The 16280-nt window shown below is 41.7% G+C and overlaps 1 protein-coding gene across 1 annotated transcript in view; it reads right to left on the minus strand.

Annotated features, from left to right (window-relative positions):
• Positions 1 to 1671: 1671 nt before the first annotated feature.
• Positions 1672 to 16280, minus strand: part of arhgap29a (Rho GTPase activating protein 29a) — an 82773-nt gene continuing 68164 nt past the window's right edge. Inside the window, exons 14-22 of the mRNA XM_062992009.1 lie at positions 12506 to 12634; positions 10582 to 10680; positions 7415 to 7578; positions 7114 to 7302; positions 5739 to 5876; positions 4835 to 5067; positions 4376 to 4673; positions 4114 to 4228; positions 1672 to 2601 (exon numbers count right to left, since the gene is read on the minus strand). Of these exons, the coding sequence (XP_062848079.1) occupies positions 1766 to 2601; positions 4114 to 4228; positions 4376 to 4673; positions 4835 to 5067; positions 5739 to 5876; positions 7114 to 7302; positions 7415 to 7578; positions 10582 to 10680; positions 12506 to 12634 (2201 nt within the window). The 3' untranslated portion in view covers positions 1672 to 1765. The remainder of the gene's footprint in view (positions 2602 to 4113; positions 4229 to 4375; positions 4674 to 4834; positions 5068 to 5738; positions 5877 to 7113; positions 7303 to 7414; positions 7579 to 10581; positions 10681 to 12505; positions 12635 to 16280) is intronic.

A 16280-nucleotide genomic window follows, 5' to 3' on the forward strand; every position in this document is an offset into this window, starting at 1 on the left:
GGGGTGTACTCACTTCTGTGATACACTGTATATACAGTGTATCACAAAAGTGAGTACACCCCTTACATTTCTGCAGATATTTAAGTATATCTTTTCATGGGACAACACTGACAAAATGACACTTTGACACAATGAAAAGTAGTCTGTGTGCAGCTTATATAACAGTGTAAATTTATTCTTTCCTCAAAATAACTCAATATACAGCCATTAATGTCTAAACCACCGGCAACAAAAGTGAGTACACCCCTAAGAGACTACACCCCTAAATGTCCAAATTGAGCACTGCTTGTCATTTTCCCTCCAAAATGTCATGTGATTTGTTAGTGTTACTAGGTCTCAGGTGTGCATAGGGAGCAGGTGTGTTCAATTTAGTAATACAGCTCTCACACTCTCTCATACTGGTCACTGAAAGTTCCAACATGGCACCTCATGGCAAAGAACTCTCTGAGGATCTTAAAAGAAGAATTGTTGCGCTACATGAAGATGGCCAAGGCTACAAGAAGATTGCCAACACCCTGAAACTGAGCTGCAGCACAGTGGCCAAGATCATCCAGCGTTTTAAAAGAGCAGGGTCCACTCAGAACAGACCTCGCGTTGGTCGTCCAAAGAAGCTGAGTGCACGTGCTCAGCGTCACATCCAACTGCTGTCTTTGAAAGATAGGCGCAGGAGTGCTGTCAGCATTGCTGCAGAGATTGAAAAGGTGGGGGGTCAGCCTGTCAGTGCTCAGACCATACGCCGCACACTACATCAAATTGGTCTGCATGGCTGTCACCCCAGAAGGAAGCCTCTTCTGAAGTCTCTACACAAGAAAGCCCGCAAACAGTTTGCTGAAGACATTTCAACAAAGGACATGGATTACTGGAACCATGTCCTATGGTCTGATGAGACCAAGATTAATTTGTTTGGTTCAAATGGTCTCAAGCATGTGTGGCGGCAATCAGGTGAGGAGTACAAAGATAAGTGTGTCATGCCTACAGTCAAGCATGGTGGTGGGAATGCCATGGTCTGGGGCTGCATGAGTGCAGCAGGTGTTGGGAAGTTACATTTCATTGAGGGACACATGAACTCCAATATGTACTGTGAAATACTGAAGCAGAGCATGATCCCCTCCCTCCGGAAACTGGGTCGCAGGGCAGTGTTCCAGCATGATAATGACCCCAAACACACCTCTAAGACGACCACTGCTTTATTGAAGAGGCTGAGGGTAAAGGTGATGGACTGGCCAAGCATGTCTCCAGACCTAAACCCAATAGAACATCTTTGGGGCATCCTCAAGCGGAAGGTGGAGGAGCGCAAAGTCTCGAATATCCGCCAGCTCCGTGATGTCGTCATGGAGGAGTGGAAAAGCATTCCAGTGGCAACCTGTGAAGCTCTGGTAAACTCCATGCCCAGGAGAGTTAAGGCAGTTCTGGGAAATAATGGTGGCCACACAAAATATTGACACTTCAGGAACTTTCACTAAGGGGTGTACTCACTTTTGTTGCCGGTGGTTTAGACATTAATGGCTGTATATTGAGTTATTTTGAGGGAAGAATAAATTTACACTGTTATATAAGCTGCACACAGACTACTTTTCATTGTGTCAAAGTGTCATTTTGTCAGTGTTGTCCCATGAAAAGATATACTTAAATATCTGCAGAAATGTGAGGGGTGTACTCACTTTTGTGATACACTGTATATAAAGCTTATATAAAAACACTTCATTGGGTCTTGATAGTTCTTATAGTATTTACACACTTGCTGATGCCCAGTCCTGATGTCTGATTATACAAAGTGGGCTTCTCTGTTCTCAAAGTCCTGCATGCATCGAGCATGGAGTCTGGGGTAAAATGGTTTAGTCTGGTTTTCCACTGTCTGTGGATCATTGGAAGGATCATCGTCTACTGAGACTTCCAGGCCAAACTCTTCCTCATCCACTCCCTCTTCCTCATCCACCCCCTCTTCCTCGTCCACTCCTTTTTCCTCGTCCTCAATGCTGTTAGCGTTTATAACTTGCTGCTTTATTACAGAGGATTCCCCAAGCCCTTTATCAGGTAATGTTTTGTCCTCTACTGTTTTTTCCCGGTTCATTGGCGGTTTATAGAAGGTCCCAGGAGGAGGCTGAAGAGTCCGAGGGGGTCTAAATGCATTTAAGACACGTATGTTTCCCACTGCATCACCATCTCCCTGCACAGCAATTGAATATGGCGGTGCCGAAGTGGACAGCAGTTCAGTGCAGCTCGTCTCCGTTTGGGCTGGAAGGTCAGTCATGATCATATCCGTCCGAGACGTGATACCATAATTCTTGTACTGCTTATCCCAAGTTCTGCGCAGTGTGTGCGTATTGATATATGTATTCCTGTAATGATTGGCAGCCCTGCCTTTGGGCTTCTCCTCTTCAGAAACCTCTTCGAGGGCAGGGTCGCGATGTTTGACCAGGTCATGGGTTGAGTTCCTGGCGTTCAAGAGCTGTTCCGGAGGCATGCTGACAGGCCGAGAGCTGAGTCTGGGTCGTGACCGAAGCTGTACCCGGCTGACGTGGTTCCGTCTACTCAGACTGGGTGAGCTCCGAACTTCCAGCGCACTGGAGGACAGGACGCCATTCATGTTTTCTGACTCAACTACAAAAGAAAATGAACAGAAGTTAGTACTGTTTCTACTAAGAAAAGAAGAAGAAAAAATAGCTTATATTAACAATCATGAGATTCATTAGTTTTTAATCTTTAAGTAAAATATGGATGAAAATCTCAAAATGATGAAGCACACAAGCGCGGACAAGACTGGCATCCATGTTTAATGCCAGATATAGCAAGCATACAGAGGAAACAGACTCCCGACTGGCTCCCTATTCATGTAGTAAATTGCATTTGGATGTAAAAGCCACTATTTGGTGTCCTGTGTACTGTACTGTATATGTGAAGTGAATTTCAAATAGTGCAATCTAGTGCACTAATAGGGCTTAAAACATTTAATTGAGTACCATAGTCCCTTATATAAGGATTAGGAATTAGAGTCCCAAATGGTAGCTATTACACATAGTGCACATACACTGATCAGCCATAACATTAAAACTCCTTCTTGTTTCTACACTCACTGTTCATTTTATCAGCTCCACTTACCATGTAGAAGCACTTTGTAGTTCTACAATTACTGACTGTAGTCCATCTGTTTTTCTGCATACTTTTTTAGCCTGCTTTTACCCTGTTCTTCAATGGTCAGGACCCCTACAGGACCACCACAGAGTAGGTATTATTTAGGTGGTGGATCATTCTCAGCAATGCAGTGACACTGACATGGTGGTGGTGTGTTAGTGTGTGTTGTGCTGGTATGAGTTGATCAGACACAGCAGCGCTGCTGGAGTTTTTAAATATCATGTCCTCTCACTTAGACACTCCTACCTAGTTGGTCCACCTTGTACATGTAAAGTCAGAGACGATCGCTCATCTATTGATGCTGTTTGAGTTGGTCATCTTCTAGACCTTCATCAGTGGTTACAGGACGCTGCGGTGTTTAAAAACTCCATCAGCATTGCTGTGTCTTATCCACTCATACCAGCAAAACACACACTAACACACACTAACACACCACCACCATGTCAGTGTCACTGCAGTGCGCAGAATGATCCATCACCCAAATAATACCTGCTCTGTAGTAGTCCTGTGGGGGTCCTGACCATTGAAGAACAGCATGAAAGGGGGCTAACAAAGCATGTAGAGAAACAGATGGGACAGTCAGGAACTGTAGAACTACAAAGTGCTCCTATATGGTAAGTGGAGCTGATTAAATGGACAGTGAGTGCAGAAACAAGGAGGTGGTTTTAATGTTATGGCTGATCAGTGTATATTAGCCAAGAAGCTAATACTGAATTGATTGGTAAATCCTGCCAAGGCCACCCAACTTCCCTAAAATAGACCCAATTAAAAGTTGTGGGGTGAAGTGAAGATGAGAATTTACAATGATCTGATATTGGGAAAGTACAAAATGCAGTGGTGTGAATACTCATGACACGTTGGAATTGTTGGAACATGTTTTGATTGTTAAATATTGTATTGTTCTCATATTTCAGTGAGTGAGCTTTTTTACTACTATCAGTGTTTACTCTTTAATGTACACTGTTCACTATCAGTACTGACCAGGAGCAAAGTCCTTCTCGTCAGGGCATGCTTTCACTTCCTTCACCTCTTCCAGCAGGTGTATAGAGGGGATAACAGAGGAGTGCCTCTTATATGTTTTGGCACTTTGGTGTTGCTGAAAAAAAAACAGAGTAATTTCAGTCAGTCTTTTCCTTTGTGTCTGCCAGTCAGCTACAACTACAAAACTGCATTTATTAATTCAGTGCAAATAACTTGAATACTGTTTGCCCAAAGAAAATGACAGTGATCAAAAGCCACCAACCTCCTTGATGTCCACCAGGGATTTGGAGTGGCGGCTCAGACGCTGTTCTTTCTCATGAGCGGTAAAGCGGGATTTGACTGACGAAGGTGATCTCTCATCCACTGGCCTGACTGGAGAATCAAAAATCAAATCATAATGCCTGATGAGCAGCTCGACGATCAGTGCCTGGTATGGATAGTCCACCAAAGAGGAGAGAGACACCTCAGCATCTGTCTGGCGAGGCTTGATCAGAGTCGGCCCGAAGATGATACCAAGGTTACTGGCGGTCATCTTGTTCTCCTCAGCCTTCTCTGTCACTCTGTGGAAAAATAAAATTTGTGTTTTAATAGGTAAATTAGGTAATTATGATAAATACTACATACATACGGTATGTCATTGTTAGATATGTCACAGTTAGAAATATGCCTATTTAATTAGCCAAAGAAGTGATGTACTATTACTATAGGTTTGCATTCTTACCTGTGCAGGTGCTGCATAAGGAACTGCAAGGTTTTGTAATGGGCCAATGGCAGGTGTTTAAGGAGATCTTTAATTTTGAAGAGGACACGTTTGAGCTCAACGCTGATCTGAGGATGATCCGATGAGTAACCAGAGGGAGATGTCTCCACCTCCTCCACAATGATGCTCTGACCCTCCTTCGCCAGTCCAATGAAGTCGTTATAATAACGGAAGAGGATGAGTGGCTCAGGAAGCTGGAGGAAGAAAACAGACATACAATTTTTTGGTTTGTTTTCTTTTTTTCATTCCGACAAGCCTGTCTGCCCTAAAGATCAGTGACATGGCAGGGTTACAGAATCATGTCCTTCTGCCTTGCCAACTATGGCCGGAAGAGGGGGTATGGAGGCGTAGAAGACTGTCTGTGTCAGTAACTTTTAACCAACAGTCACTGGCTAACAGAGTTACTTAGCTTGAGTTGAAAGTGTTTCTATTTATCCCAGTTTTTCTTTATGAGTCCAGTCTCTTCTGTTTGGCAATCTCCTTTCTTTGGAACCTTGATGCTGAGCTTGGTCTGGTCTGGTTTTCTGCTGGTATGGAATCTGATGTTGCTGCACTTTTTCAGGTGTCACGAGGGAACCCAAGGGGTGGTGCGAAAGCCCTTTTATACAGTGGACCCCACATGTAAACCCACACTCACTAGGCGAGCACTTAAGCTCTCTTTTTAATAGTGAGGCGCAACCCACCAAGTTACATTCATTAAGACCAGGCTAAGAATTCTTCAAGTGTGTGATTTTAACTGACTTTTTGAGATAGAAAAATATCTCAAACTGTATTCTTCTAAATTTACACAATACATTAATTCGTTTAAAAAACTGACCTTGTAGAACCATAAATGGTAATTAAAAAATGATGCGTAGATGATTACCTGGCGTAAGTAGAGTTTCAGCACATTGCTAATGTCGTGAGGGTACAGCTCCGACAGCTCCACCAAGTCTTTGCCATTCTCAAAAGCCTGGCACAGTTTCTCCACACGAGATTTGGCCCCGTTTACCCTGTAGATTCCCTAAAAAAGCCAACCAGAAATCACTGTTGGTTAGTGTGTAACCCATTCAAAACCCACATTCGTTCCACCAGATGTGGCCACCTTGAGTAATATTTACTACATTTACATTTACAGCATTTAGCAGACGCTTTTATCCAAAGTGACTTACAGTATACGGTCTAAGCAACTGAGAGTTAGGGCCCTTGCTTAAGGGTCCAACAATGGTGTGACATGAACCAGCGACCTTTTGATTACTAGTCTAATACCTTAACTGCTGATTGTTATTAACATAACACTGATTGTGCAACAAAGCTCTGTACAAGCATCAGAATTACCTGTAGTACTGGAGTGTTGGTAAAGGACACATTAAACACAATGCAGCTGTTTGGGCACCCAGGCCAAACTGAATATTTTCAACAGACTAAACACAACCTAAATAATTTCATTAATATTTTATATATTAAAATTATTATGTTTTAGCACTACTTTATACTGGTAAGGATCACAGTGGATCGAGCTCAGTAGCACACCCCGGACAAAATGGCAATCCTTCGCGGGGACTCGATTAACACCCTCAGACATAGCCAATCATGTCTGTATGTAGACGCCTGACTGGCCAATCATCGCCGAAGATTGGAACCCTGCATCCCAGCTGTAGTGGGCTAGCGTAATTCACAGCGACACCCAAGTGCCTTACATATTAACATTATCCTGTAAAGAAGTGTTTCCCAACCTTTTTTGCACCATATAAGATATAATTTCGGGCGGGGGGGATTTAATAATATTGCTCACAAACAGTGAAAAAGAAGCAGTGAAGACTGCTTTTCTAGCGCTCTCTAATTATTCATTCTTTCTGTGCAGCCCGGTAATAAATGACCCACAGACCGCCCAGTGGTTGGGGACCACTTAGCAGAATTAACTTAGTGACTTAAGGGTAAAGGGCCTTGCATAAGGACCCAACAATGGCAACCTGGCTGTAGTGGGGTCTTGACAATCAAAATCCAATTATTAGTCCTGTATATTAATCACTGAGCTATCACTGGCCAGCTACCACGGGAATGTTTTTTTTGCTTGTGCAATTTTGTCATGTCACACAATCACACAACCCCAAAGCATAACATTCACATCCATGCTTAACATCTAGCAAGGTGTTCTCACCATGTTTTTACTCAGGCTTTTAAATTATTAATTAATTCATTGTTACAACACAAATATCCATAGGTTTGTAGTAAAAAATAGGATGTAATGATGACCATACCTTAATACCAAGAGCTCTGTTCTCAATCTCTGAAGTGCATTTCTTAATAATGAAGGGAATCCCATCAGGACTGTTCCTTGCTGCCTGGGCAAAATCCACAGCAAATAGATGCAGTTTCCCTTGCAGCTTCTTATGTCCACACTGAATAGCCAGAGTCTCCAAACACTTCTTATGGCAGGCCAGAGAGCACTGAGCAAGATGAAAATAGACAACATTAAGTTGAAGAAGGATGTCCTTTTCTACATCATTACATTTTAATGATGTAAAGCCACATTTATCTGAATGCTAAAGCACTCCTCACCTCCTCACACTCAGCGCCATGGAACACCACCAGGCTGTCACACTCTCTACACTTCGACGGTGCTCGTAGCTTCCGCAGCTTGTGTGTCTGCGCTGCCTTTGACATCTGGGCATTACGGAAAGGTCCGGGAGAACTGGCTGTCTCTGTTACCATCTCGCTCAGACCTGCACGAGAGAACAACACCAAGACTTTAACCAACTGCTCAGTCCAGGAGTTAAAACGTGCAAACACGTACAACTGAGAGCTAATCATAGCAGCCTGTCCACATGCTTAACATTCTCCACATTCTATTACACAGTACAAACAACTTTTAGCACATAGGTCTGAGGAATTGCATGCTTTCATTGTGTCGGAAACATTAACTTGAAACTAAACAATACTCCAAAATAAATGGAATAAATTATAAATTAAACTATAATCAAAGGCTGCAAAAAGAATTCTGATAATCATTTATGAGCTAATCTCTTACAGATTATTGATCTGTTATTCAGTGTAGTAGGTTCTATAATGCCATTTAACTATGAGTCATTGCCTCTGATATACTTATCAGGAGTTATGATTGACTACAACTGATGACAGTGCTTTTTAAACCCGCCTATTAAGATACATGTGTCTAATGGTTGCAGTCAAAATACGCCTATCACAAAATCTGGATATATACATATAAATATATATATATACAGTGTATCACAAAAGTGAGTACACCCCTCACATTTCTGCAAATATTTCATTATATCTTTTCATGGGACAACACTATAGACATGAAACTTGGATATAACTTAGAGTAGTCAGTGTACAGCTTGTATAGCAGTGTAGATTTACTGTCTTCTGAAAATAACTCAACACACAGCCATTAATGTCTAAATGGCTGGCAACATAAGTGAGTACACCCCACAGTGAACATGTCCAAATTGTGCCCAAATGTATCGTTGTCCCTCCCTGGTGTCATGTGTCAAGGTCCCAGGTGTAAATGGGGAGCAGGGCTGTTACATTTGGTGTTTTGGGTACAATTCTCTCATACTGGCCACTGGATATTCAACATGGCACCTCATGGCAAAGAACTCTCTGAGGATGTGAGAAATAGAATTGTTGCTCTCCACAAAGATGGCCTGGGCTATAAGAAGATTGCTAACACCCTGAAACTGAGCTACAGCATGGTGGCCAAGGTCATACAGCGGTTTTCCAGGACAGGTTCCACTCGGAACAGGCTTCGCCAGGGTCGACCAAAGAAGTTGAGTCCACGTGTTCGGCGTCATATCCAGAGGTTGGCTTTAAAAAATAGACACATGAGTGCTGCCAGCATTGCTGCAGAGGTTGAAGACGTGGGAGGTCAGCCTGTCAGTGCTCAGACCATACGCCGCACACTGCATCAACTCGGTCTGCATGGTTGTCATCCCAGAAGGAAGCTGACGCACAAGAAAGCCCGCAAACAGTTTGCTGAAGACAAGCAGTCCAAGAACATGGATTACTGGAATGCCCTGTGGTCTGACGAGACCAAGATAAACTTGTTTGGCTCAGATGGTGTCCAGCATGTGTGGCGGCGCCCTGGTGAGAAGTACCAAGACAACTGTATCTTGCCTACAGTCAAGCATGGTGGTGGTAGCATCATGGTCTTGGGCTGCATGAGTGTTGCTGGCACTGGGGAGCTGCGGTTCATTGAGGGAAACATGAATTCCAACATGTACTGTGACATTCTGAAACAGAGCATGATCCCCTCCCTTCGAAAACTGTGGCGCATCCTCAAGTGGAAGGTGGAGGAGTTCAAGGTGTCTAACATCCACCAGCTCCGTGATGTCATCATGGAGGAGTGGAAGAGGATTCCAGTAGCAACCTGTGCAGCTCTGGTGAATTCCATGCCCAGGAGGGTTAAGGCAGTGCTGGATAATAATGGTGGTCACACAAAATATTGACACTTTGGGCACAATTTGGACATGTTCACTGTGGGGTGTACTCACTTATGTTGCCAGCCATTTAGACATTAATGGCTGTGTGTTGAGTTATTTTCAGAAGACAGTAAATCTACACTGCTATACAAGTTGTACACTGACTACTCTAAGTTATATCCAAGTTTCATGTCTATAGTGTTGTCCCATGAACAGATATAATGAAATATTTGCCAAACTGCAGATTAGGACATACACCGATCAGCAATAACATTAAAACCACCTCCTTGTTTCTACACTCACTGTCCATTTTATCAGCTCCACTTACCATATAGAAGCACTTTGTAGTTCTACAATTACTGACTGTAGTCCATCTGTTTCTCTGCATGCTTTGTTAGCCCCCTTTCATGCTGTTCTTCAATGGTCAGGACTCTCCCGAACCATTCTCAGCACTGCAGTGACACTAACATGGTGGTTGTGTGTTAGTGCGTGCACCCCGTGGGCAGCGTCCTGTGACCACTAATGAAGGTCTAGAACATGACCAACTCGAACAGCAGCAATAGATGAGCAATCGTCTCTGACTTTACATCTACAAGGTGGACCAACTAGGTAGGAGTGTCTAATAGAGTGGACAGTGAGTGAACACGGTATTTAAAAACTCCAGCAGCGCTGCTGTGTCTTATCCACTCATACCAGCACAACACACACTAACACACCACCACCATGTCAGTGTCACTGCAGTGCTAAGAATGATCCACCACCCAAATAATACCTGCTCTGTGGTGGTCCTGTGGGGGTCCTGACCATTGAAGAACAGCATGAAAGGGGGCTAAAACAGTATGTAGAGAAATAGATGAACTACAGTCAGTAATTGTAGAACTACAAAGTGCTTCTATATAGTAAGTGGAGCTGATAAAATGGACAGTGAGTGTAGAAACAAGAAGGTGGTTTTAATGGCTGATTAGTGTACATTAATAATATAAACAAGCCTCAATTCCAGAAACGACATTTAATGGTGATCCTGGCCACACTATAGTGTACAGTGTATAAATGATTAAAAATTATTTAGTTTTTACTGATTTTCAGCACAAGACAAATAAAAAGAAGGCCAGCATTTTAAATATTAATATAAAATGAGTGATTCCTGGTTCATTCCACCGCTAATTTCCACTCCATCAGGTATGAGAAGGTTGTTTGCATCTTGATTCCATCAATATTGCTTAATAACAGAGTTTAAGTAAATAAGACACAACATTAAAGAAGAGTTTAAAACCACAGACTTACCATTATCAGAAGGTGAAGGTGGCTCTCTCTCGTCCAGGTCATCAGCTGAGGACATTGTCCCAGTAGAGGGAGTCCTGGGAAGCCTCCTCTTAAAATCCCCTAAAGCAGGGCAGAAAAGGGCAGCTATGAGCTTCATGGCTGTCAAACTGTCGACATACAGTATATCTGTTATTAAGCTGCCTTGCTGTTAGATTCCCAAATAAAAATCCGCTCTGAGAGGAAATACTCCAGTTACGTTCCCAAGTAAGTTCTCCAGTGAAGTTCTCTGAGATCCACATGAGTGTGATCTGAGCTGATCGGATCACTCGTTATGGTTTTAAGATCTTTCTGAGCGGTGCCTACATGACAAAAATCATGACCTGCGACATGAGGCTAGTCCTGCCCGAAACTCGTTCACACCGCTGGTCACTAATCAGCCTCAGCTTGGCTTCCACTAACGCTGCTGTTAATGACGACTGGGTGGGGCCCTCATACCTTACACAGGTTTCCTTTTATTGCACATCAGTGTGTGATCAGGATTTAAATTGCGTGAAGTGTCAAATGTGTTACACATTTACTATTTTTATATATAATTCACATTAACGGCTTTAGTATTAAAGCTAATAAAGATGAAAACAACAATCTACAAACCAAAAGCATAATGTTTCTAATGTTTACCTTTCTTTCATTTTAATTTCTTTATTTATAGCTGATTTTATGGTTTTACCTTATAACTAGTTAAATTTAATATCACATGAAAATAAACAGTAATAAACTAATATTTAGAACAGAATTATTTATTACAAATATTAAAAGCTAATCTAAAATAACATAAATAAAATATAACACTTTTATCTCCTGTTTAGCAATCTGTAAACCTGTCATTCCTAAAACCTATGAAATATTTATATTACAATAAATATAAAAAAAAAAAAACAGAAAAGAACAGTAAAATAAAATTATTATTATTCGTTCATTCACATAATTTTACAGTTAGGACATTTTTAGTAGCTCCAATTGGCCTGACTACATGTCTTTGGACCTGTGGGAAAAAACCGGGGCACCAAGAGGAAACCTACACAAACATAGGGAGGACATGCAAACTCCAAACAGAAATGACAATTATTACTATTGCAGTTAGGTGGCATAGTGATAAATTATACCAGCCCCCTAGCTCTGTGATCTAGGGTTCAAATCCCTAGGGATGCTATCGGTCAGACGGGCGTCCACATAAAGACACGATTGGCTATGTCTGATTTCAGTGGCCAGGGCCCTATAATTAATTGGCATCCTGTCTGGGGCAATGCACCTAGTGATTCTGGGGAAACATGACCCACCGTGACCCTGACCACAATATATTTGTGATAAAACATGCAATGAAATCATTTTTTGGGGGATAATTTGAACATATTTAAGCAATAATGATGCATGTGCCAGGCATTATTTACTAGTTATGGCACATGGTACCTTTTTATATATTTCTAGTAAGCTAAATTGAGCATACAGTTAGTTTAAATAGAGGACGTGATATTTTACACAATGTATAATTTGGCAAGGTATACAAACATTAAAAAAATGTATATAAACCAGTTAAAACACAAGAAGCTATAGGACTGTAATAACATACGTGCAGACACTGGTGTAAATTCCTGAGGCCATTGTGAGAAAGTATGTGGAAGAGCTATCAATTATCTCTTTATCACCAGCCTGTGATGTTTACTGTCCTCACTTTGTGACGTTTTCCTTTACTGATTACTGCCTCAGTCAAGGTGTGTGTGTGTGTCTGTGTCTTTGTGTGTGTAGGTGTGTGTGTTGCATGGGGGTCATTGTTTGGGTCCTGTTGACTGTATTAAAGATTAAAGTCAGGCTTTGAAAGCGTGTGAGTGTTTGGGTGAGTGTAAGAGTACGCATAAGCAAGTGATAAGGATCTGTGTGTGTGTGTTACCTGGACTGGCAGGAGGTGAGTCCATAGAGCGAGACTCACTGCTGCCCCCAGCGCTCTCCGAGTCACTGCACATGCTTCCTCCCAGGCCCGCTGTTGACCAGGACTTAAACTGAGCCTGGATCCTCAGAGCTGAGAAACACACACATGCATATAAGGACTTACACTACAGTTTTTTGTTTGACTGACCAAGGCCAAAAGTATTTGGACACCTGAGCTTTTTGAACATCCAATTTCAAACTAATTATGTTAATATAGATTAAATCTATGTGATCTTTCTTTGTATAATACTTTGAAGTATGTCTGTGGGAATTTGTACCAATTCAGTCGAATGTGCATTTGTATGTATGGGCACTGATTTTGCTCAGCTGTTCCAGTTAATTCCAAAGCTGTTCAGTAAAGCTGAAGTCAGGGCTCTGTGCAGACCACTAAAGTTTCTTTTAACCAAGCTTTTCTTCATGTCTTTATAGATATTGCAATGAATAAGTAGCTGTCTATAGCCAAACTATATATCACAAGTGGCTTAGAGCTCCATTTCTTCTTAGAGGAGCCTAAGAAGCCTATGAGGAAAGAAACTTCTTGTCACAATGGGGCCAGATACAGCAAGTAAACTCTGAACAAACCAGGAGCAGATAAAAAAAAAAAAACAGCCCTCCACCTACTGGTGCAGCCGTGCCCAGTATAGATCCATACCTGGGGCTGCTCATAAAAGTTGTGAAGCATTGAGCCATAAGAGTCACCAAAAAGTGCTGCAACACTGGCTGAGTTCCCTAAAATGTGAAAAACAGTAGGTTGGCAACTAAGGAGCTGCCAACCCACTATATAGAGGCACTTCTACCTTGAGCGAATTAACGTTCTATGAGACACAGAAACACATCACAATGGCATTGCAGGTGGGCATGATTTGGTAACCCACAACCTCTGCTTTGCCAGCCTCTGTGGCAGGTAGGGCCATTACACTTGTTACTCTTATTTACAAAATACAGTATAGTTAGTAGATAAAAACATTGGAAATCTCTTCTTTGTACGTTTATCAGATAAATAAAGGTTCACAGAAAAGTTTCTTTTTATTGCATTTTACAAAATGTCCCAACTTTTTGGGAAATGTCTTTACTGGTTAGCTCTATGCTGAATCAACAAATGTTAATGATTAATGGCATCTATAGATTTATGATTTGCTATGCACTACCGCAAGCTTGATTGCCATCCTACACTGACATTTATCAAGTTACAATGTGCAATATGCACTTCAAACACTGCAATTAGCATGTTTAATCAGTGTGGAGTGAAGTTATGTATTTATAAATCTTCAGTCATTAACAATTTACATGAATGAACTAAACTTGTTAACTGTAGGATTGCTGGCATTATTAATTTCCCAGGGTGATAAATAGGGGCTATTAGAATCAGGCAGCAGAAAGCTGATTTAGGTGAAGCTTGTATAGCATTGTTTTGGATTTAGTCTGGATCTGATAGAAAAGGTTAGAGAGGTATAGTCATTGGAACAGCTGTGTGTGTGTGTGTGTATGAACCTTTCCGGACCTACACTATATTGACAAAATTATGTGGACACCTGACCATGAACTTCTTGGACATCTCATTTCAAAACCATGGGCTTTGTGGTTATAAAAGCCTCCACTATTATGCAAATGCTTCTTGGAAAGATTTTTAAGTATCTCTGTGCCTATTTAGTCAAAAGAGACTTAGAAAATCAGGCATTAATGTTGGCCCGACATACAATCAATGTTCTAATTCATCCTTGGAAGCATATTATTTATTTCATCTAACTTATTTTTAGTTAGGTAAATACACCTAGGATCAGTGGAACATCTAAACTCAATTATTAGGAACATTTTGAAGAAGTCACTTGGATTGAGTGACGAAACGTATCTCTACAACAAACTTGTGTCCAGATGAACTGATTCAACTTTGTGGATTTTGACATACTTTTGGCCACATAGTGTATGCAGTGCTGATAACTGAATAATGCATTAGAAGATAATCATTGTGTGTTGTGGGTACCATAATACAGTTCATCCACCAGGTGGCTGAGCTTGCGACTTGCAATATGTTCCTGCACAAGTGCATCTTACAAAGATTCAAAACATACTCACTCACTGTCTTCACCGCTTATCCAATTAGGGTTGGGGGGCTGTAGCCCACCCCTGCTTTTCATTGGGTGCAAGGCACACAGTAACTCCCTGGACGGGGCGCCAGTCCATCGCAGGGCACACACCGATTCACCTATAGGGCAATTCAGCGACTGCATGTTTTTGGACTGTGGGAGGAAACTGGAGCTCCAGACACGGGAAGAACATTCAAACTCAGCACAGAAAGGACCCAGACCACCCCGTCTGGGGATCGAACCCAGGACCTTCTTGCTGTGAGGTGACAGTGCTACCCACCAAGCCACCGTGCCGCCCAAGTAAAAAGTTAAAAACCTGGAGCTTTTATTGTTTTTTTTTTGGAGAAAGTAGAAGGTGTTTAATAAAAGTGAGGTTGTGCCATTGAGCATGTTCCACCAGACACTAAGAGAAATACATTTACATTTTCGACACTTTAGCAGACGCCTTTATCTAAAACGACTTACAGTACTGTGATAGCATACTGTCGAAACAATTGAGGGTTAAGGGCCTTGCTCAAGGGCCCAGCAGTGATAACATGGCAGTGGTGGGGCTTGAACCAGTGATCTTTCGATTACTAGTCCACTACCGTAACCGCTAGGCTACAACTACAAATACGGCATGGTTACAGTAAACAGTAACAGAAGAATGATTTTCTGGTTTGTTTTTACAGACACTCCAATTACAAAATCTATTGCAGTTTAGATTTTTATATGTTGCTTGTATTGTCTCTCTCATGTAACAGTTCTGTTTGGCCAATCAATGGTCTGTACCCATACAACCTGTTCTGATACAACCTGGTATTTGGTAAATGTGGGATCACATTTTAAAATGTACCGTACCATAAGGTAGCATGCAGTGGGAAAGGGACTAAGAACCCTGCTGGTCTGGATCAGCTCTATAATGTTTATGTGGATATCCAATGCATCACTGTAAACGAAACAAAAACCTGCAAAATTGTATTTTTTATTTTTTTAATGAATAAGTTGCAATCGTGACATTAATTGTAAAGTTATCTATTTATTCCTCCGGTCCATTTTCTCTCTTTACACTCTTTCATGACCTGTGTAGTCCTGTAGGTGCCAATGTAACCCTTTTATCTCCCCTTCTTCCCCCAAAACATGTTTATCAGGAACTGGATGACAGAGCTATGATCTGTTCTCATTAGTGTATTCTCAGCTGTGTGTGTGTGTGTGTCAGCGAATAAGTGAGTGTGAGAAAAATGCATGTACGAGAGGACAGGGGTCAAAGGTGATTAGATAATTCCAAAGAAGGTTGGATGATTACCTTTTGTGAGATAATGTTAAGTGATCTTATCGAGATGTCCTGGTTATTAGTGCACAAACAGGAATGTAAATGATCCTTCAGCACGTAAAACAATGCTAATGATGTAGACAGTGAAAGAGAACCCAGGTATTTTTGCAGAAGAACAAAAGTGACTTTAACCTGAGGAACAACATAGAATTACAAATGCTTTAAATACCCTAAGAAATTATGCAAAGGGCAAGGCTGAAAATAATACTGAAGGCATGACCTGCTTTTGTACGGTATATAAAAAAAGCCAGCCTCTGTCATGGTACATCTGGTACATGTGGTATCTGACACCAAGAAGTTGGCAGCAGATCCTTTAACTCCTAAGTTGTGAGGTGGGGCCT

This window comes from Trichomycterus rosablanca, chromosome 3 (genome assembly GCF_030014385.1).
Source record: "Trichomycterus rosablanca isolate fTriRos1 chromosome 3, fTriRos1.hap1, whole genome shotgun sequence".
Lineage (NCBI taxonomy): Eukaryota > Metazoa > Chordata > Actinopteri > Siluriformes > Trichomycteridae > Trichomycterus > Trichomycterus rosablanca.